This window comes from Rosa chinensis, chromosome 2 (assembly GCF_002994745.2).
Source record: "Rosa chinensis cultivar Old Blush chromosome 2, RchiOBHm-V2, whole genome shotgun sequence".
Lineage (NCBI taxonomy): Eukaryota > Viridiplantae > Streptophyta > Magnoliopsida > Rosales > Rosaceae > Rosa > Rosa chinensis.
The window spans coordinates 49436622-49460197 of record NC_037089.1 but is presented as its reverse complement, the minus strand read 5'-3'; the positions used below and the strand labels follow the sequence as shown (position 1 = coordinate 49460197).

Here is a 23576-nt window from a genome sequence, read left to right as displayed (position 1 = left end):
TTTGTTGTTGGTGTAAGTGGGAGAGTTTTGACTAATTTTGGTGCTTTGGGTCAAGGACCCTTAGTAAAATTATTTAATTGATAAATTAATGATTATTAATTTATCGATAAAATCATAAAGTATTAATTTAGAAAGAATTTTATGTTTAATATATGTCAAAGTTAGTATGTACATGCATATAGTATACCAAGAGTTAAGTATGTACATCAAATCAAGACATACACAAAACAACGAACAACTTAATTAAGTGTTACAACATTTACTATATACTAATTCTCAATGCACTGTTCATCGGCTTATGAACAGTGACGGCTCCAGCCGAGCCGGCCATGGATGAAAAGTCGATTTTCCCCGTGCGTGCTGTTTCTTGCTTCGACACCTGGACTGTTGCTTCGTGCGTGTTGTTTCTTCCTCTGACACCTGGGGTGCTGGTCAGTGCTATCGTATCTTTGCTACTTCACTCCACAGAGAAATGTGTTATAAGCTAACTTTGTTTTCAAGAATTGACCCTATAATCTGAAGAAAGCTGTGATTGATTTGTGGCTGTGTTTTGCAGGAGGTCACACATTTGAGAGGGAGATTTGAATAAGTAGATGAAGAACTCAGTGATGTTCTTGAGCGACCCATAGGCTTTAGGCTTTGATGGCTGCTTGAAGGACGCAGATTGGGAAGTTGGTTGTGGTCCATAGTGCATTGTGCAGATGCCCCTATCGCGCAAGGTATGCTTAAAGTTGTGTTTGTGTATGAGTGCAGACCGATTGTTTCCGGAAAATATTGATTGAGTTTTGTGTGAGTTGCAGCAAGTCTTATGTGTTTATTCTATATATGTCTGTGTATAAATTTGAGCTTTTGATCATTCAGCGATTGAATTTCTCTGTTTGGTTGTGATTTGAAAGAAGTTTTCCATTTTACTAATAGATATTGTTCACTAATGCAGATTCTTTTTTTTTTTTCCCTTCATTCTTAGTTTTGTAAATTCATTCTTTGTTCTTTTTTATCTTGAGCAGTTGCTGGGTTTGTTGGTTTAACATTTATTTTACGAATTCTATCTCTTAGTGGGAATGCAATGACTGAAGCAGAATTTGGTGCAATTAAAAAAAAAAATCAATGATTATTAAACCAATGAGTCGGGTGACCAGAAAGAAAAGACTCTTATCAATGATTATACTGTTCATATCTGACTGTTCACTACTTTGCTTTTAAGGTTCTGAACGTCTGCCTACCTATCTTCAAAACAAACTCTGTTTTGATCTTTTACTGATGTTGGTATATAGAGTTTGGTAGTCTCATTCAATTTTTGAGAATATCATTTTGTGTTTTTTTTTCCTCCTTTTGTTTTTACTGTATAAATTTTGTATTCAAGTTAATTTTGGTTGTTTCATAATTAATTTCAGAATCTCATTGTTATTTTGTTTCTGTCTTGCAGATTCTATGCAAAAAAGTCTGCACGTGATTTTGTTGCGGCTGTTCCTTTGTATGTTATTCAGTGCTATCTTGATCTACTATTTTCATTCAGGTAGAAAGTCTACAGTTTATTAGATAATTGTTACACTAAATTGATTTGCATAAATGTGGTGATAATGGATTGTCTGACTGCTGCTATTGCCTTATGTAGATTTTGTGCCATTCCACCACTTCATTTTGGGTTTTGTCCCCCTTTTCTCGAGCATTCGATTCAATTCCATATTTCCTCTCAAGCTCTTCTCTATTTGGGATCCATATGCAGAGAGAGAGAGAGACCTTCAAAAAATTTCAGGTTGTACATATTGAAATATATTTAGTCTTAGGTGCATTAACATATTTGCTTTGGAAATATGCAACTAATCATTACAACCCTTACCCACAATATTCAGACCATACAGGATGTAGAAACATAGTCCACAAAGCTGTGATATACACATAATCAAATAGGATGTAGATTGATGGAGATGCCGGCTTAATGTAGGTTGAAGGGTGCTGAGATATGGTATGAGGTTAGCCAAGGATTAAAGCCGAAAGTTGTCTTCCTTTGTCCATCGAGGTCTGCATGCTACCAATTTGTTATTATTTTGCCTCTCTCTTTGCAAAAACGAAATGTTGAACTTTTATATTTGATCTCACAGATTCTAATGGATGTGGTTTTATTGAGATAACAGGTCTGCTGCTTGCTTTTTTGAGGTACTTTCTTCTTCCTCAATATTTACTAATTCCACATTTCAATTCTATTTTTATGCTCATGACTTCTTCTGCTTCTATTATCTACTCAATTTGAACATTGAAGTAACAACTGCTATATATATATATATGAATTTTGCATGGACTATGAGTTATCTGCGTAAGATTAATTTGTATGGTGTATCATTTGTACTTTTACATTGAATCCAACCGATGAAATGCGTTCAATTTTATAGGGAAAGAAACTGCTTTTGTTTCATTCTATTTTTATCTAATTATTGACTGTGAATACTCTTTTCTCCTTTCAAAATCTACAATTTTGTTCTTCAGTTCAGATTCTAGGGCTTTATGTTAAAATGAGGTTGTTATTAGAGTTTGAGTTGATAGGTTTGTGAGGCCAAGTTTACAACAATCATACAACTATTCATATCACTCTGAAAAGTTCAGTTTTTTGTGTTATGAGTTTTATTCAAATGGTCAAATTCTGGGGCTTTATGTAAAATGTAGTTGTTGAAAGTAATCTGTATGTGATAAGAAACTTATTGTCAGAGTCTGACATAATCGGTGTGTGAGGTCAGGTTTACTACAATTATACAACTACTTTGTTAAGCTTATTTGGTTATTATCTGATTTTCTATTTTTATTGACATTACTATAGTGGGATTTCAAAGAAATGGACTTCATTTTTTAAGCTTTTCATTACCTGCAGGAGAATCTGTATATAAAATAAGTTGTATGTAGGGTTAATGGGTTTATGAGGTATACTACAGAACAATATGGGGATGTCATGCACTAGAAACTCAGTTTCTGGATTTAGAACTTTTTGAACTGGCCAAGATGAGTGTAGACCTTTAATCAAGTGAAGTCAATATAGAAAAGTTTGTATTCTGTCTCATTTGCAATCTAAAAATCTTTCAGTTTTGCCGATATCAGTATTAATATAATTTCTCACTTTCACAGTGACAGGGAAGGCAGCATTGAACCAGCAACATCATCTATGGAGTACTTCAACAAGGAGAAAACCGACTAAAGTATGATGACACACTTTGTGTAGACAGAACTGGAGGGAGCAACTTTTTGGACAACCTCCATAACTGCCCATCATTAGGTTAACAACCTTTCAGCATACACCTATTTTTGGCAAGCAGATCAAGTCGTGATTGTAACTAAGCTAGCTTGCAACTAAAACAACCTATTTTTTGCAAGCTAATCCAGCAGCAACTATAACTATGTTAACTTTAAACTATGAAAACCTATTTTTTGAACACTACCACAACATCTATATTAGTGGTAATGTTATTAGGACACAATCAACATCTTCTGTTATAAATGATTTGCCATCAGAATTTACTTCTCAACTACATTCTCTATCCTTCTAAACTTTCAGATTTCGTTCCAAAACCCGCAGCAACGCGCGGGAACAAATTCTAGTTAAATTCATAGAAGATCAAATGTCTCAAGATGTTACATGCATATGCATTGAACATCATCTGTATAAATACAGACGTCATCAACTTTAGTCTTAGGTTCAAAATCATAGTAATTTTCATATTCTTCTTGCACCTATCAATGACGTCTCATTTGAAAGGGGAGAAAAAATCATAGTACGTTGTCAAGTTTTTTCATGTTCAAGAATAAGTTAAGTTGGGAATAGGAGAATAAAAACATATACTCTTCTTACCTCCACAACAAACATTGTCAATTTTTCTTTTTTTACTTTGAAAGTATATTCTCCCTCCAATGTCTCATGATTGGATGAGAGATGATACTTTTGTAGAAATTTTCAATCTCACGTGACCTTCTTAAATGAAATTTTCAATAGTTTGTTGGGTCATTAATTCCGTGACTCTGTCTAACCCTTTACGCTAGAAATCTGCAACACTTCATCTTCTTCATGTTCACTTTTCATGACCTTAAATTCCAAAGAACTTAAATCCCAAATTTCTTGTCCATTTTGTTTCAATGGAGTCTGCGTCTTCTCTATCTACAATATCTTCCATTTAGCATAAATTTTAAATGATCTTCACTAACTAAAGACAAATTTTAATTTTTCTTAAATACTCTGGGTATGTCATTTTCACGTTTGGCAATTCAAATCTAGGGAAAATTCCACAAATTGTCACTCAACTATGACTCATTCGACACTTTGGTCACTGAAGTTTCAAATATATCACTTTGGTCACTCAACTATTACACTGTCAATCACTTAAGTCACCCAAAGAGTATTTTTTATAATTTTTTTAATGAAAAAAATTAACAAAGTGACTTAAGTGATTGATAGTGTAATAGTTGAGTGACCAAAGTGATATATTTGAAACTTCAGTGATTAAAGTGTCGAATGAGTCATAGTTGAGTGACCATTTGTGAAATTTTCCCTCAAATCTAAAGAGAAGAGATTCATGAGATACCCAAAATAAAGATTGGGTTCATGTTATAAGAGGTGATGATTGAGACATCTTGGAGCTGATTGCAATCTTGTAGAGCAAAGTTAGCTACGGTACCTCCTTTGTAACTAACAAATTAAGAAGATGCAGCTATTTCTTTAATCAGAATCCTTTGTGGTTGAATTGATAGGGATGAAAAATATAAATAAATAAAATAAAAAGAAAGAAAGAAGAGAAAAAAAATAAGAACAACAAATTATTGAAGATACATATTTAAATTTTCCGGAGGTGTACTTAGCCTTTTAAGTATTTAAAAAAAGTGAATTAGAGCTTTAATAATGAAGAGAGGTCTAAATATCATATTTGGATCCAACTAGAACCACTTCAGAGAAAGGTTGTCGGTAAATTAAAGGGCTAAATACTGTTTAGTCTTTGAATTTTTAACCAAAAAACACTTCAGTCCCTGGCCTTCTAATTTCATACGTTTAGTCCTTGTACTCCTCAATTTTGGACCAATAGGTCATTTCCGTCACTCTCCGTCCAAAACCTCCGTTAAGTTGGTAATGTGGCATTCATTTCATGTCAAAATGTCTATTATACCCTCACTTTCTTTTTTTGTTTAAATTTATTTATTTATTTATTTTTAAATTTATTCTTTCTCTTTTTGTTTTGTTTTTTTTTTGTTTTTTTTTTTTCTGTTTATCTCTTCTTCCCTAACCCAACATCGTTGTCCACCTTTCCTTCTCTCTCGCCATCTCTCTCTCCCACTCCATTTCCCACGCCATCCACTCCTTCCAGACCCTTATTCTTCAACCTAACCCCAACCCCAACCTAACCCCTACCCCTAGATCCTCTCGCTCTCCCCCACCAAGCGCCCCCTTAGATCCGCCAGAAACCTGAACCTGAACTTGAACCAGACCACCATACGAATCCGAATCCCTAAGAGGAGAAGCATCAACTGCTCTCGAAGCTTCAGATTCTCGCCTGTATCGCGCAACTATGGCTGGGCATCCGGCGAAAAGGATTTGGGAGCCCAAAACACCACAGCCTCCGAGTTGGAATAATACAAATAGGTCCTCTGAATCTTCACCCGAAAATCCATTTCTTGATCTAAATTGTTGCTGATTTCCAAAGTTTGATTCTTTTGTGGTTGATTTGGGGATTTAGGGTTTCAATTCGGGTTATTTTGGATTGGGTCTCGATTTGAGTTTGGGGTAATGGTGTTTATGTTTTGGGTATATGGCTTGCCTTTGATTCTTTGTTTTCTGAAACTCAGTGATTTGGGTATATGGCTTGGCTTTGTTTTCTTTGTTTATGGGAGGTGCTGAAGCAGGTGGCGAATGGGGAGGGCGGTGTTCGAAACGCCGCAGGGGAGGTCGTAGAGGGTGGAGAAGAGGATGGCGTAGGGGGTGGAGCTGGAAGAAGGAAGAAGAAAGAAGAAAGAAGAAGAGATAAACATATTGAAAAAAAAAATCTTCTCTCTTGGCCTCAATTTCCGGTTTGAATCGAGCTCCAAACAGCTAACATATATGTTGTATATGAATCAGTCCCTTCGATCTGGGTGTAGAGGACAATAAGAAGAGAGAGGAGGAAGAAAAAGGCATGACATTGAGGAGTCTCGGAGGAGGAAGTGAGGAAGATTGAGTAGGTGAAGGAGGAGAGAAAGGAGGAAGAAGAAAAAATAAACAGAGAAAAAAAAAAGGAGATATATATATATATATATTAAAAAAATGGAGGTGAGGGTAGAATAGACAATTTAGTGGGGAAATAATTGTCACGTCAGCTATTTAACGGAGGTTTTGGACAGAGAGTGACGGAAAGGACCTATTCGTCAAAAATTGAAAAGTACAAGGACTAAACGTGTGAAATTAGAAGGCTAGAGACTGAAGTGTTTTTTGGTCAAAAGTTCGAGGACTAAACAATATTTAGCCCTAAATTAAAAAAAGGCAAATTTCCATTATGAGGAAGAGAAAATGCAGTATTAATCCCCAAGGTTTTTAATAGTTTAACAATTGATCTACATATGCATAAAGTGTTTCTCACTGGAAACTCATTTGATTGTCATTGGATTGGACATATTCTGATAAGGGATAACAGGTACTTGGGTTTGGATTAAGTTTGAATAGTATGGAGGTTGGAGGTAGGTGATTTGAGTTGCGGCTGCAAAAGCGAGATTAGCATGTCACAAAATTCTTCCAATCTCGTGGTGGTGGGGTGAAAACAATGGTGGAGCATGAGTAGGGTTTGTGATAGGCTTTAGATTGTGGAGCTTGACATAGATTTGATTTTGCAGGGCAGAGTTTCAAATTAGTTCTAACTTTGTTAGTGTTAAACAACGACAAGCGACAAACATAACTTGTGATCCACCATTATATTGATATTGTCTTAACTTAACTACCTAGTAGGTGTTGGGTTTTAACTCCAAAAGTCAAAATGTCTTGATACATTTGGGTGCGGGCCACCTACTTATAAACTATATTTTCTTTTCTCACTTTTCTAAGTGGGATATTTCCTCTTCAAAACAACATCTCACATGCAACCTAACCTAGGTCTACACGTACAACCAATTAACAAACTACTTCCCACATTGAAATTTAGGACCCAAGTCCCACATTGTAGACTTGGCAAATCAAGTAACAAACTAATTCTCATATCAGAAATCAGGACACAAGACCCACATTAGAGACTTAACCAATCAAATAATAAACAAATCGGAGTCTTTCCGATGGACAATTAAGGAACCCTAATTCGGGTCCATGATGACGTCATTGAAGAGGGGTCCATTGTGATATAATGTTAAATAGTGACAAGTATGATTAATGGCCCACCATTGAACCGATACTTAATAACTTAGTACGTATTGAGTTTTAACTCAAAAGACCTTATACAATTAGTTATGAGCCACCAACTAATAAATTATATATATTTTGTCACTTTTCTAATGTAGGATCTTTCTCTTCCAACAGTTAGAAGTGAAAAAATCGAGTGCGTTGATTTTGTTTCGATTAACTATGAAACTTACACACTCGATACCATGAATTTCGTAGCTAATTTCCTGATTGGAAAATGAGTCTTTTATTAAGGGCAGTTTAAACGTTTCAGGTCCAAATAAATCCATTTCTAAATGTAGGGTTGCAACCTTAAACTGATACCAAAAAAAGTTTAGACAAGCTTATATAATTTTTTTTATTTTTTATTTTCATTTTTTTTAAGAAAAAAATGAAGTTATGTATATAAGAAAGAAAGTTTCTGATTTAAGTCATCAGACCCTAAGATCCCCAAGGCCCATCTTTGACATTTAAATATGGAGGCCCAACATATGGGTCTAAGTCCATTTATCATGTGTTCCAAGTGAACACTTATAAGGAAAATTGACTTAAAACATTTATTAGCTGTGGGAGTCTATCCCATATGCTCCAACAAACGGGTTAGTAACTTTTCAGTTCATGGATAATTAGCTTTGTTTTGTCGACAATAGCTTTCAGATTTCTAATAGTAATTTTACGATTTGTTGACAATAGCTTTTTAGAAGATGCCAATAGTTTTTGAAGAAATTATAGTAATTGTTATCGTGAAGACAATCAAGACAGTAACTTCTATGTTCGTCAACAAGGTTTGGGGCAATAATTTTTTGAAAAATGGTAATGACTTTTCTGATAAATGACAGTAACTTTTATGAAGAATGACAATAGTTTTTTGTTCGTCTGCATTATATTTTCAATTAATGAGAAGCTATTTGGATATAGTGACAGTTCTGTAAATAATGAAAACTAAAAATGTGGTGATATTTTATATTGTGTTAAAGTAAATCCAGAATATTTGTCTGGCCCAAACTCGAGGTTACTTGCTCTAGTTGAAATAGGGTTTATATTAGAGATATTCTCGGAGAATCTTAGTAGATATCCAATCAATGTACGATTATGTTTCCATATACAACTCTATCTCTATGCTTGTAATCCTCTATATAAAGAGGCTCCCATTATCAATTAAAGCACGACTCAATTCTCTCCCAATTTTGATTTTTCTTAAACAGGTTATAAGTACGAAGCCCTAACCCTGAAACCCTAAATTCGTAGCCTTAAAACCCTAGCCACCATCGTTGCATATATTGAAGCCCTCAATCCCAGGATTCCAGAACCGGCGGAACCACCGGAACTGGCCCACCAGAAGTATCTAACCAGCCCTCCAAGAAGAAAAAAAAGGGATCCCTGCACCAGTTCACCACCTTCTGAACCTCCGATTGCTACCAAAATTTGCCCACAGTAGCACCTCAAAAGCCATCATCCTAATGACACGTCATATGGATGATTCGCTCAAATACGAGTGTATGAATGAAAAAGACCCCAGAAGGCTATGGGTCTCACTCGAAGAAAGATTTGGCAACGTCCGTGACTCCCTGCTTCCTGACCTAGAAGTGAGATGGCATAACCTCCCCTTCTTGATTTCAAGTCAGTTCTTGACTACAACTCGGAAGCACTTCACATTAAATACTTAATGGAATTCTGTGGTAAAGAGATCACAAATGCGATGTCGATTGAGAAGACTCTTTCTACCTTCCCCGTTTATGCATTGATGGCTGCTAATTAAGAACTATCGAATCGATGTTATTGCAGGATGAATCACAAGGTTTCATGAGCTCATTGGAGCTATGAATGCCGCTGAAAAGCATGACAATGTCCTTGTGAAGAATTATAATTCAAGATCCGTGGAAACATAGCATATTCTAGAATCCAATTATAGTCGCGCCCCTAAGAGAGGGCGCTAAGAGTGAAACCCTAATCTTAGGGATACTTCTGGACATTCTGGTCTATATAATCGCTCTACTTGAGAAGGTAATTGCCAAAATAGGCGAACACGAAACCGAAGAGGTCAACGTGGAAAGAGATAGGGAGGCAACGCCTCTGGCCATGTTGGTGGCGCCACCAACACAAAGAGCCACCTCAATCAATGGAGTCTAAGCAAAGAGATGTATGTTCTTAGTGTGGAGAATCCGGTCATTGGGCACACATTTGTAGAGCTTGTACAGAAATTGTCACCGTCTACAAAGCATATTGTAAAGCAAGAGAAACTCACTTTGTGGAACAAGAAGATAATGAAGATGATCTAGAGTGAAGGGTTGAAGACTACGAATATGGCTGGGATCAATAGATCGCCAATTCTGTTTAAGTCTTTATTTTTTCAAGAGATGTAATAGGTAATTGGCATATACTTTGTAGTAAATGCCAATGGTTTAGTCTTTCTTCAAAGTAGGCTTACCCAAAGTAAGTGTGATGTCTAGGAAGGTTTTGAGATTAGTAGTACTTAAGCGAGCCTTGCTCCACCGACATGTCTCTACTCACCTGGTCACATTTATTTTGGAATTACCGAAAGAAGTAAGACGACTACCATTGTTTTGCATTAGCTAGCATTTTGGATTAGATTTTCTTTGGTCAAAGTGACAATGATGTAACTCCGTTGGCTTATGAATAAAATTTCGAGCGCTTTTCATTATGACTCCATTTGATTCTGGGCATATGACTTTGTGACTACGATGGCTGGGCCATCAGTATTGATTCAAGGACATGGAATAGCCCAAGTTCTCCCTTACCAAATGGCACCTTGATTACTGTCATAGAAACTCTCTACGCTCCTAAGGCAAATCATACCTATGAATAGCCAACGGATTACATGTGAAAGCACATGTAGAGAACGAAAATGAGTTCCTTTGCAATGCCTATAATGATTGTGAACAAATACGCATCTTAGAGAAGTTTATGTGTTTATCTAGTGGACTCTATGTCACTATTCGAGCTATTAATCCAATAAAAGTTATGAGAGAAGATCTCTTGGATTTAGACATATATTGGCTTTGTCATGACATGATAGGTCATCCTAGTCTTGATATGATGATCTGTCTACTAAAGATCACATGGACATCCTTTCTTTCGAGTGAAACGAAGCATGAATCAAAAGTTGATTCCCAGACTAAGTGTGACAGCCGCCGCTGTCTCTAGAGCCGCCACCGTCCACCACCAGCCTAGGGCTAGCATAGTCCTTATCCATGACTCTATGGATAGCGTACATCATGGTGAAGACGCCCCAGGTGATGTTGCAAGCACCAACTTTGCTTCAAATAGCGTTTTGGACGCTTAGCCCCAACCAAAATCCTCATTGGTTGTTTCTAAAGCCTCTCGCTAGTTTTACAAAGCCCGTTCCTTAGGAAAATTAGGACTGAGACCGTCCTATGTAAATGATATGAAAATACTCATTATGTTCTTACATAGAATCCGTGGGGACTCTATGGACTAGTTCAACCAACTTGTGGACGTTTAAATATCTCATGATGTTGGTTGACACGCAAACACATTGGTCACGTGTTGTGCCATTGTCCACCTGTAAATGCTGCTTATGCTACACTCCTAGCACATATCATATAACAACGGGCTCACTCCCCGGATCATCATATTCAGTCAATTGGATTTGACAATGCTAGAGAGTTTACGTCAGAGACTTTTGATGGTTATTGCATTGGGACTGATGTTGGACATCATATTCCCATGAACACACCCAAATGGTCTCGCGGAAATGACTACGATGGTAGTCCAGACATTGGTAATGCCCACCAATCTCCTTATATCCGCGTGGGGTAATGCAATATCTCATGCAGCTATGCTAATTCATCTACGACCCACTGCCACTCAATCTACCTCTATTTTATAGCTAGTGACTGGGTATAAGTATCGTACTTATGCATATTTGAGTGTGCCAATTGACCCGCCACAACGTTCTATGATGAGTCCTTACAGATGAATGAGCAACTACATTGGATTTTAGACTCCAACAATCGTCCGCCACTTAATGCCCTTGCAAGGTGATCTCCTTACCGCTAGATTTGCTGATTGTCACTTTGATGAGACAGTCTTCCCTTCGTTAGGGGGAGATAAGAACAGTGATGTTCAACAGGAACGACAAGAATTGTCGTGGCCTATCCCCACTATGTCTCATCTCGATCCCTGTTAAAGTGACGAGATCACACATCTGCTGCAAATATGCCTGCAGGGAAGGACGTTCCTACAAGAGGACGTAGCGCTACCCTACACTAAGGTAGGCATAGTGCCAACCCCAAAGAGAGTGACACTCTGGCGTTATAAACCATGGCCCCAACTAGGATGCGTGGGAGGCCCATGGGTTCGAAGGATACTTTGGCAGATTCTAATCCTTTGATTATTAAGACTCAAAATCCGTCTCATGAGAATCTTCCGGATTATGGTTATCGTTGGGGGACGCTTCAACGTCAGAACCTTGTCTTGAGAATATAGAGCTTTATGAAAATTACACTAGTGTACATGAGACGTGGGATAGAAACTCCATTATAATTGATGATGTAATCATGCATTTCGTTGCGCATGAGTTTGTTGAGTTCGATCATATCGAACCATGCTTCGTTGATGAATGAATGCCAACGTAGAGAAAATTGGCCCAAATGGAAAGATACGATCCAGGTTAAGATAGATTCTCTAACAAAGAGGAAGGTTTTTGAACCAGTGGTGCTAACACCTCCTAACATAAAACCTATTGACTAATGGGTCTTCGTTAGAAAGCGTGATGAGAAAAAGAGATGGCAATCTCGCCTTATGGGGCAAGGCTTCTCACAAAACGCATTGGAATCAACTACGATGAGACATAGTCTGTCATAATGGATGTTATTGCACTCCACTACCCTGTCAGTTTGGTAGTTTCCGAATAACTGAACATGCAGCTTACGAATGTAGTTAGTTCGTATCTCTATTGGGGATCTAGATATGGAATATACATGAAGGTGCATGGTGAACTTCATTTACCCAAGTCAAGTGGCTCTAAACCACCAAGCGCGTTTACAATAAGGTTGAAACGCTCACTAAGATGACTACTTGATTAGGAAGGGATATGCCCACGCGTTTTCATAACAAGTTTCGGATTCTATTACGGTTCATGTTGGACATGATCTTCATTGGAAGCCCTTAAAGAATTAAGGGAAACCGCTGAATACTTGAAATCCGAGTTTGAGATGAAGGATTTTGGGAGAACATGATTATGTCTCAGTTTGGAACTTGAGCATTGTGTTGATAGATGCTTAAGCATTTTGACAAAGTCAAACCTTCAAGCACCCCAATGATCGTCTGTAGTCTTGATCCTGAAAAAGATCCTCTTCGTCTGAAGGATGATGACGAAGATGTGCTAGGGGCAGAAGTGGGTTACTTGAGTACAATAGGTGCATTATTGTATTTAGCTCAATGCACGAGACCGGACATCTCAATGGCCATGAACTTGTTAGCTAGTTAGAGCTTTGCGCCAACACGACGCTATTGGATTGGTGTAAAAGATATCTTTTAATACTTGAGATGTATGATTGATATGGGCTTGTTCTATCCCTACAGAGAGACGATGGATTCAGACCCATCACACGCTAGGAACGCTGCCAACACTATCCTGCGTCCATTATCCCCATCCCAAACAATAAGCGTTTTGGAAGGTTTTGCTGATATTGGGTATCTCTCTGACCCACACAAAGGTCATTCCTAAACTGGTTAAGTGTTCACCATGGGTAAAAAAGATGATATCTTGGAGGTCTACATAACAGACCCTAGTCGCTATATCTTCGAACAATGCAGAGATCGTTACTCTTCACGAAGTAGTTCATGAATGTATATGAATTGGATCCATAATTACGCATGTTCGAAAAATTGTGGTTTGAAGTCTACCACATATGAGCCTATGAGCATTTAGGGTAATGCTGCTTGTTTTGAACAAATGAAGCAAGACTACATCAAAATTGACAACACCAAGGATAATCAGTAACAACAAACTCTCCTCAAGATCAAAGTGAATTAGGTTCAATCTGAGGACAGTGTGGCAGGCTTGCTCACTAAGTCATTGCCTACATTCCACTTTCGAGGAACATGTTGGTAGCATCGTTTGCAGAAGTTATCCGAACTCCCATGACCGTAGTCATCAGGGGGAGATGTCTACATGTATGGCCTCGAAACGTGAATGGTGTGTTGTGCTATTTTTCCCCTTCGACATAGGTTATTTTTGTCCCACAAGGTTTTTGTTACTCGGCAAAGTTTTTAATGAGGCAACGAGAGGAGCACCACGTTTGGACGACACAAGGGGGAGTGTTCAAGTAAATTCAGAATATGTGTTTGGTCCAAACTCGAGGTTACTTGCTCTACTTGAAATAAAGTTTATATTAAAGATATTCTCGGAGAATCTTAGAAGATCTCTAATCATTGTATGATTATGTTTCCATATACAACTTTATCTCTATGTTTGTAATCCTCTATATAAAGTGGTCCCTATTATCAATGAAAGCATGACTAAATTCTCTCCCAATTTTGGTTTTCCTTAAATATATTGAAATTTCTTATATTTTAGTGGCCTTATGAGGAAAACAATATTGGACAACCTAGAAAATAATAAAATCACTATCGGTGGCCTTATATATCTTTGGCCCATGGTATTTTGGATAAACCGAATGGCATGTTACACGTAATTACCATCTATATTAGGTAGCGTCCCAATCCTATTTAGTTTTCATAGCCAAATTACAATTTTTTATTTTAACAAATTAAAAAAAAATATTATCATTATAAATACGATCCAATAACTGATCAAAAATTTAATCTCTAACAATTCCCATAACCACAATTTTAAATCGAATATGCACTAAAATTTGGTGCATTGACAAACATAACATTTTGTTGTAACTTGTGACATACATATTTAGTTTCTCCCTGTCCTCATTATAGGTTTTTCTAATCTAGGTTTTCACGGGATCCATTTTTGAGTTTTAATTTGTATTTTGCAGCTTTTGCTCATTCAGTTACTTGCTTTTCTTAGTAAGGAGAATGGTTTGGCCTACTCTTCCCATTCCCCAATTCTGTATTCTTAGTTTTTTTTTTTAATAAATAAAATTGCTACTAGGAGACGAGCGGTAGGTTTCCGGTTGTGGTACTCTTTGTAGGGGTTGTGTGAATGGTAAAATATTTCTCTCAGACTACTAGATGAGCTAATATCGCCTGTTAATTTATATATAAAAAATAAGTATTTTCTTTGGTAGAATTACGATTGATATGTGCATATATACACACACACACACACATAATACATATACATACATATATATATATATATGTATGTATCTATACTTATTATTAAGAGAAGAGGCTTTGTTAGCCAAAACTAAAAATTTTGACAGATTTAACCCTGAAAAATTAAAAAACTTTGAAAATAAATTAAATGACAAGGATAAATAAGATAATTATTAAATAGATTTTTATTAAGAAAATAAAAAAGAAATGGTTCCACGACCCCCACTTTTCTCTCTGCAATAACTTCAAATGAATCTATTTATTCTTAAATAATTACCCACTTTTCTTTTCTTTTTTCTAAACGAAAAATTTTCAGCAATTTTTAAAAAACAAAAACAAAATATTTGCAGTAATTTTCTCCATATTCTGTGAAATAACTTCTCATGTAATTATTCACACCCATAAAATGTGTTTGGAATCTAGTTTATATCTATGCGGATGCATACAAAAGATACACGCCAAATAACTCGAGTATGGTTCCACCGTTCCACAAACCAGAAGATGATAATATCCAAATCAAAAGTGTCACCGTGAAATCTCACATCCCATCTGGTGGACAGGTCCCACACATCACCAACATCCCATGTTCTTTTGCTCACAATCAATCTCGCTGGTCTGCGTACAAAAGCAAACTCTGTACAGTGTCATAACACCCCACAACTCCATTTTCCCCCTCTCTGTTCTCTTTGCATTTCACCCTATCATCACAAACATGTATTGCCCAATGCACGCTTTAACTCGAGGAGATATTCCGTAGGACCGCCGTGCTACGTGGATGACACAACCGGCGAGTGTAGTGATATTTTTGGTTTTCTTCCCAAACTGTCTTTTATGGGGTAGCTGTGTCGTTTACGGCTTCCGGAGGGTTGCCAACTTACCAGTGTGGCTTTCTAGTCCTGACTCCTGACTGTGTGGGCATAGCCTAGAGGGCTACAATGTACCTACCCTTAATCCTTGTATCACGTGTGATGCCCCAACTTTGAAATGTCTTTTTGGAATTTTGGTGGGTGAAGTAATAATTTAGATGCCTATGCCATCTGTTGCGAACTGATTGAAAAGTTCTTAAATGGTACTCGAGTAATTCTCGAGTGACATACGAAAAATAGTTCTTGGTTAGTACTGGTAGTACTAATGGTGATAGAGCCTCTTTGCTTTTGAATCCATCAAACTTTCCAAAATAGAAAAAAAGAAGATAAAGATCAATGAAAAATATGAGATCGATCACTAATTAAGTTAAGTTGATGACACAAATTGTTTTTTTTTTTGGTCTGGGATGACACAAATTGTTTGGTACAGAGAAGAGAGGTGAATATCCTTTTTAAGGTTTGAAATGAGAATGATGCATGAGAGGAATCTCAATGATATCATTCTATAGAGGGTAGAGACAAAGCATGTGAGGCAGCGGCTCTATAACATGAGTCAGAAAATTTAAACAATCCCTCTCCATTCTGTAATATAAACTGACTACTGTGCCTAACAACACCTTTGATTATTGTCCACTTTCCTTAGTAAATTCGAATCACAATTTTTTTTTTTAATGGAAAAATTCGAATCACAATTGAAGGTAAGTGAATAGATTAAACTTAGTAAATTACGCTAAATCTAATCATCTTCAAATCACAAACGTATTAATAAATTCGAAAACCAATTTCCACGATTGAAGGTCAAGATACAAAGACCCTCAAGTAACTCATGTTTCTTATATTTTAAGATTGGACAGTGGATAGACTTAAATTGACTATCTAAATGTAGACATCTCAAATTTGCAATTTTTTTTTAAAATCTTTATTATTATAGATCAAAGTTTTATTTGCTTATAGAATTTTATTTTGTATATTTGTCATGATGGATAATTGGACTTTGAAATTTAAAATATATTTTTAGAAGTCACCAATTTGGGTAAAAATGTACCGACTATACTTACCGTTTTCATTTGGTGGGTAAACCTCTACCAAGTTACTTCTGCAGAGGAGGAGAGCATGAAGGCTAGCAAAGACACGGCCGAGCCAGAGAACATGGAGGTTATCAAGGATTTGGTTGAGGTGGTTAGCACTCCTGTGACTCTGTGAGTGCCCTTGAGTAGGTACTTGGCAAGAACATGAATAAATTAGAGTTAGCTCTTGAGTTATTTCAGAATTTTCTCTAATAGTGTCACGTTACTTCATTAAACTTATTTTTCTTTAGATTAATGTTACATTTTAGATTAATCTATGCTGTCTCAGAATGACTCAATCTTACTGTAGGTCTAAATTTTAGGTGAGATATTTCTTTTTACTGTTATCTACATAAGGTAATGGATAAACATCCACATTCTGTCAAAAGTTACTCTGTGTCCCAACTGGACACCATATTTCCCTCCAATTTATTTTTATTTGTTTTTGATTTTGTTTTCTTCTCTGCATGTTAAGACTTTGTCCACAAAGCTTTCTCTTTAGTCAAAAGCACCTCCAACTTGGGACCCTCCCTTCCATTCCACTATTTTCTAATCCTAATTTTACAATCACAAAAACCAAATATTAAAAAACAAACAATCCAGAATCAAAACCCAATCATCAAAAACATAAAAAAGGCAATGAGATTAGCAACAATCTCTGTATAGATTATCCAACTGTAAAGCAAACCCACATTGGATACTGAAAGACAAAGTCACAAACAGGAAAAAAAATGTAGCAATGAAAAATGAGAATCCCCAAACCCCATTCATACTCAACCTTTAGCCAATCACCACCTTTGGAACCAACCCAGAAACCCTAAGACCCAGAGACTCTGAAGTCTGAAGTCTGAACCCACCTCACCAAACCATGCCTTCAAGGCCATTCCCTCCTTCAAGTCCTCAACTTCCAATTTTAAGCCCACCCAATTTCTTAACCAAGACCAGGGTCTTGTTCTTGGCCCTCACAATCTCAGCTTCTTTAGTTATAATCTCATCCATTGTCTATTTTGTTTATCACCTCTGGCATTCCCTTGTGGACAGAGCTAAGACAATCCCATTTGATTCCAGTGCACCTTTGAAGCTTGAAAGGTTCTCATACAAGGACCTCAAGAATGCCTCCAATGACTTTGACTCAGCCAATGTTATTGGCAAAGGTGGCTCTGGCACTGTCTTCAGAGGTATACTCAAGTGTGGTAAGCTGATTGCTATTAAAAAGTTGGATGCTTTGAATCTGCAGACTGAGAGAGAGTTTCAGAATGAGTTGCAGATTCTTGGGGGTTTAAGATCACCATTTTTGGTGACCCTTTTGGGTTTTTGTGTGGAAAGAGATTATAGGATTCTGGTTTATGAGTACATGCCCAATAGGAGTCTCCAAGAATCACTTTTTGGAGATGCTGTTTTGAGTTTGGGTTGGGAGAGGAGGTTTGAGATAATTACAGATGTGTCTAGAGCACTTGAGTTCTTGCATTTGGGATGTGATCCTCCTGTCATCCATGGTGATATTAAGCCAAGCAACATTTTGCTTGATTTCGATAACCGGGCAAAGATTTCGGATTTTGGGCTGTCAAGGATTAAGGTGGAGGGTGAGTTTGGGGTCGACATGTTTAGCCAGGACTTGGGGAAGAGTCAGGAGCTGTGGAAGAGTCAAGAGCTGTCCGGAAACTTGGCTGTGGATACTTCTCCGGCCATTGGTACACCTGTGGAGAGTGCTAATGAGGTAGATTTTGCTCTTGCTTTGCAAGCATCTTCGTCATCAAAAAACAGTAGGAAATGCTGTAATGTTAAAGCTTTGAATTTGAATTCCGTGAATTATAATGCTAACATTGCCTATGAGAGTGAGCTTAAGAGTAGTGATGCAAAGGGAAAAGAGGTTTCGACTGTAGATTTTGGTGGGGATGATTGGAATAATAGGTTTGTGCCTTATGATGATGAACTCAGTAGTGTTGATCATAGTAAGGATTTGGGTTTTATTGCCGGTTCTGCTGTTGATGAGGCAGAGGATGCAAAGCAATGGGGGAAGGATTGGTGGTGGAAGCAAGATGGAAGTGGTGAATTGTGTAGTAAAGATTATGTGACAGAGTGGATTGGGAGTCAGATTTGCCCGTCTTCGAATCCTGATTGGGATGATGACAAGAAGAGCACTCCTGATCAGAAGACTGACGTGGATACATCTCCAGTTGATAAACTTGAAAATGGAACTGGACCCCATGTACAACAATTTGGGTTTGGAAATCTCAGCAAGGAGTTTGAGAAGAATGAATCGAAAGGCAGGAAAAACCGTAAGAGGAAGCCGAGGAAGATGCAAGAGTGGTGGAAGGAGGAGCACCTTGCCGAGATTAGCAAGAAGGGTAGTAATCTGAAAAATCTTGAAACAAAGTGGAAGAAAGGCTTCAAAATGCCACGTTTTGATCTTGGTAGATGGTCTCACTTTCGCAAGAGAAAGAACTTTAGGGAACAAAGTCAAGAAAAGTGTGATCAAAATGGTGAGTTCAGTTTCAGAAGGGGATGGAAGAAAAAGAATGCACATTCCGTTGGCAGTGACATGTGGAGTGGCGATCTATTTAGCCGTGAGCTAAGCAGCACAACAAGCATGAGAGGGACATTGTGTTATGTAGCTCCAGAATATGGTGGATGTGGGTACTTGATGGAGAAGGCTGACATTTACAGTCTAGGTGTGCTAATCCTTGTGGTTGTGTCTGGTAGAAGACCACTACATGTTCTTGCATCACCGATGAAGCTAGAAAAGGCAAATCTAATAAGCTGGTGTCGACAGTTAGCTCAAGCCGGAAACATACTAGAACTTGTAGATGAGAGATTGAAGGATGAGTACAATAAAGACCAGGCAAGTTTGTGTATAAATTTGGCTCTTTCTTGCTTACAAAAGATGCCAGAGTTGCGGCCAGACATTGGGGAGATTGTAAGAATCTTGAAAGGGGAGATGGATCTCCCACCACTCCCGTTTGAGTTCTCTCCTTCCCCTCCTTCTAGGTTATACAGCAGGAGCAGGTCAAGGAGAAAACAGACGACAACTGCAGAGTAGGTGCCGTGACATATGCTTCATTTCATTTTTCTTTGATCATAGAAGAGTTAGTCCGGAAATTTGGGGCTTGAAAGTTGTGTGTACCATGGGGATTGTCTTGTTGTATGTATAGTAGCTAGATGATTCTGCTTTCTTTGCCATTACTGGGTTCATGTCCAAGTTCACTCGAAGAAGCCCCTTTGTTGTTTCATCCATGTAACCAGGATTTCTCAATCATAATCAGATCGAAGTTTCCTTCAATTTGTGCAATAACCAGTTAATCATCATGGTTGTGCAAATTGCCTTCCACACATTGACACAAACTATACAGCAATCCTATTAAATTTGAAAGAGATCTAATTGAAGCTTGCAAGCTGTGGTTACATGCTTTTACTTAATGTGATTACTCTGCATTTGTTTATACAGTAAAGGTGATCTTTCAGGAGGAGTTGAATAATTAAAGAAGAACTGCTCCACCATAAAAGCCAGGTAGTTCTAGTTTACCATCCATTGCTGTAACTTTAACGAACAGAGCAAATGATTGACCCTTTAATCTGGTGGGAGGCTTTGTTTCTTTGACTAGTCATGAACCACTTAAGTCTTAATCACGGGCCGAAGATAATCACTACTATAATGTGAATTATTAGGCCACGAGAGGTTAAGATTAATCATCATATGTTTCCCGCTGAATTATCCTGTCCTTTCCTCTTTTCTAGAAAGAAGAGAAAGGAAAAGTCACTAGCTGGGCAAGGAAAAATTGGAAGTGTGATATAGGCGCTCTTCTTTTCTTATTGGACCACAATAAAGACAATAGCTAGGGACTTTTGTACCATTTGAGTCATAAAAGAGGTTGTACAGTGCTGCCGTTTAGAGAACAAGCATCATGGCCACAATGTGTCTATTAATCTCAGAGTCTCAGACTACACTATGAAAACTTTTCCCTTCTGCCAACACTTGAAAAACATCATTTGTTTCGGGTACTATTTTTTTCTTCAGTTTTACTGATTAGTTACTTGTACCTAACAAACAACGTTCATCCCTTTAGATTGCCAGTGTAAGCACAACTGAAAAAAGATATTGCAAAAGAAATTAATTATAAGTTTAGATCTGCAACCATAGTAAAGTTAGGATCCGTCTATAAGGTTTGCTATGTGTTGCCATGTCTGTCGCTCCCTTTTTAGTCATATGACTTGTGTTCTAAAATTCATTTCCCCGTTGTAAACACTGTTAAGACTCCCATTTTCTTTGTAATAACCAAGACATGCACAACATCTTTTGTATTCACAAGCTTTTATTAGGAAACCCAAACTGGTCTGAGTATGCTAGTGGTTACCTCTGTTTAAAGGTGCTTAACTAGTTTGCAAATCTTTAAACAGTATCGATGTTTGGTAGTTATTGGAGGAAGGGACTTTCAAGTCGGTTGTAATGTCTATGTTTGAGAGATTGACAAATGCAAACTATGGAGCCTTGTCCAATTCATTGAGTTGCTTTCTTTTGTGTCAAAATTCTTAACAGAAAAGCATCCTGGTTGTAATACATAATTACATACATGCAGTATTCAATCTGATCATAATTGGACTTTCTGAATATTCAGCACATACGGAGAATCCTAATTTTCTACATAGATCTCTCATACTTGCGTTTTGATTTCAAAATTTTAGTATGTCAATTTGTTATTAGTGCTTTCGAAAAAAACACGCTGTTGGCTGCTCATGAATGTCTGATGGGAAAAATCAGAAAAATAACAATGATCATATAATAACTCTTTGCAAGAACTATATTACAGAATAATTTTCAAAAATATCTCATCAGCTGACTGTAGAGCAAACTACAACAACAATAGACCAGTGATCAATTACATATCATAAGCTTTTGATCAATGTCAGTAGTTGTGCTACCTCTGTCATGATGGGCCTCTCGTCCAGATTTGCTTTTATGGCACCTCTTACCTGTTTGGCACATTCAACCACTTACTGCTTGCTTTCATCTTCCAAGTTGTTAATCTCCAAGTAGTTTTTTGGCTATTTGCTAATGTACCTGCTTGTGTTAGAAATCTCCTCAATCCAATGTAATCCCAAATTACTACAAATGTCTCAACTGCAAAAAGCTCAAGCAGTAGAATTCGAAAGCTATATACCAATCGATCTAAAATTACAGTGTGAGGTTACGTAAATTTCATAAAATCGCAATCCTCCATCTTACGGATAGACGAGTGGCCATGTCAACTGTCTTGAGTCTCAAAGCTCAATTCTTCAGTTGCTTATAAACTACAGCTCCAGCTCTGAACTAATACGACAGTGACCAAACATGTTGACGTTTCAGTATTGAAGGAAAACAATTTTCCTCAAACATGTTGACATTTCATTATTAATTCTTAATTACATACATTAGTTGTTTTTAATCTGTTTTGTTGACTTGGGGAGCTGAACTAATCAACATAAGAATAACACAAGGGACGGAGAAATATTTAAAGCTGGAACCTTTTGATCGATCTGAGTGTCTGTGAGACTTCTTGCGCCGTGGGTCTTGCATTAGGATCTGAGTCGAGACACCTTACTGCGAGCTTGCTGCATTCTGTTACTTGCTTCATGTTGCTCTCTTGCAGTAAATTTCCCTCCATAATGTTTTCCAGTTCCTTCGAATCCCCAGAAGACCGAAGTCTTAGTAGCTCATAAATTTTCTTTCCTGTCAAAATTTCGCACATTATCATCCCCAAGTTAAAGACGTCACTTTTCTTTGTATAACGATTATACATCAGTACTTCTGGAGATAAGTGCCCTAAGAAACTGAGACATTCGGAAAACACATGGTCTTGGTCCAAAGGAATTGGTAGTGACACTTGGAAATCCGACAGCTTGGCGACGCAGTCCTGGTCCAGGAAGATATTTTCAGTTCTTATATTCCTATGAATGAACACCTTGGAAGAGCCGTGGTGAAGATATGAAACTGCATCTGCTACTTCAATTGCGATCTTTAACTTGGTCTTCCATGGCAGTGATTGTGCATTATCTCCGTAAATGTGATGAGGGAGATTTCCTTTTGCTGGGAACTCAAAAACCAGAGTGGCCAACTCCGTCTCAAGGCAACATCCCAAGAGCTTCAAAACGTTCTTGTGATTGCTCATGTTTGAAGAAACTGCGAGTTCAGTTGCAATTAAAAATTCACTACTCCTGTAGTTTGATCTTTCCCCAAAATTTTTCACCAAAATTTCACGACCTCCATGAACTCCTTTGTACACTCGGAAGTTCCAACCGTCATATCTCATTCCGTCACTGTGGTAGTCATTTGTTGCCTTCTTGAGCTCTTCTGCGGAGTACAATTGAATCGGATTACAATTACCATTGAAATCATGAATGAGCTGTTCCAATATGGTAGCTCCATTCTTCTGGAAGAAGCCCTCTTTTGCTTTGGATTTGTGGTTTCTGAAGAGTGATAGCATATTGAAAGATTGGGTTTCACTTGCTGGCAATGCAGCTCTAGCTGTGATCTAATAAGAGATTACAGGGTTCTATTTTAGGTCTCACCCAGCGGAGTCAACTTACTTGCTCCACACGCTGTAATATTACGATTATTATCTGCATGTGGTTCAAACGTTTTCTTCAACATTTAGAATAGGCTGAAGACTTTGAAAATGAATCGTGGTTGGTATGCTTTGAACTCAAACAAATCCAAGATCAACTATTACTAAGGGAGGAAGAAATGATTCTTTTAGAAGCGTGCATCTGCCTTCGTCCTTTTTTTTTTTGTCGGCATAGTCGGCATATTTGACTTGCAAGATCGTTAGCCAACAATTAAGTCGGCGTCGGCATCGAAAACGTGTCTTCTTCATAGAACGCGCTGCACGCGCCTGAGAGAGTATGGGATGTCGTCGTCGGACCTTGTCGTTGTCAAGGTGAGAGTGGTGACTGAGAGTTGTGGTCGTTGTTGGTACTGACCCATTAGATCTCGGTCGGATCCTATCTGATCTGAGCTAGGTT

The 23576-nt window shown here is 37.6% G+C and overlaps 2 protein-coding genes across 2 annotated transcripts; one reads left to right on the top strand and one right to left on the bottom strand.

The window, feature by feature from the left end:
• Window positions 1–17218: 17218 nt before the first annotated feature.
• On the top strand, window positions 17219–19860 carry LOC112186349 (putative receptor-like protein kinase At1g80870). Its single transcript, XM_024324729.2, has one exon. The coding sequence runs from the start codon at window positions 17449–17451 to the stop codon at window positions 19618–19620; it is 2172 nt and encodes a 723-aa protein (XP_024180497.1). The 5' UTR covers window positions 17219–17448; the 3' UTR covers window positions 19621–19860.
• A 2206-nt stretch (window positions 19861–22066) lies between these two features.
• On the bottom strand, window positions 22067–23038 carry LOC121051264 (putative wall-associated receptor kinase-like 16). The gene has a single exon (XM_040513446.1). It carries the CDS (start codon window positions 23036–23038, stop codon window positions 22067–22069), a length of 972 nt encoding a protein of 323 aa, XP_040369380.1.
• Window positions 23039–23576: the final 538 nt, after the last annotated feature.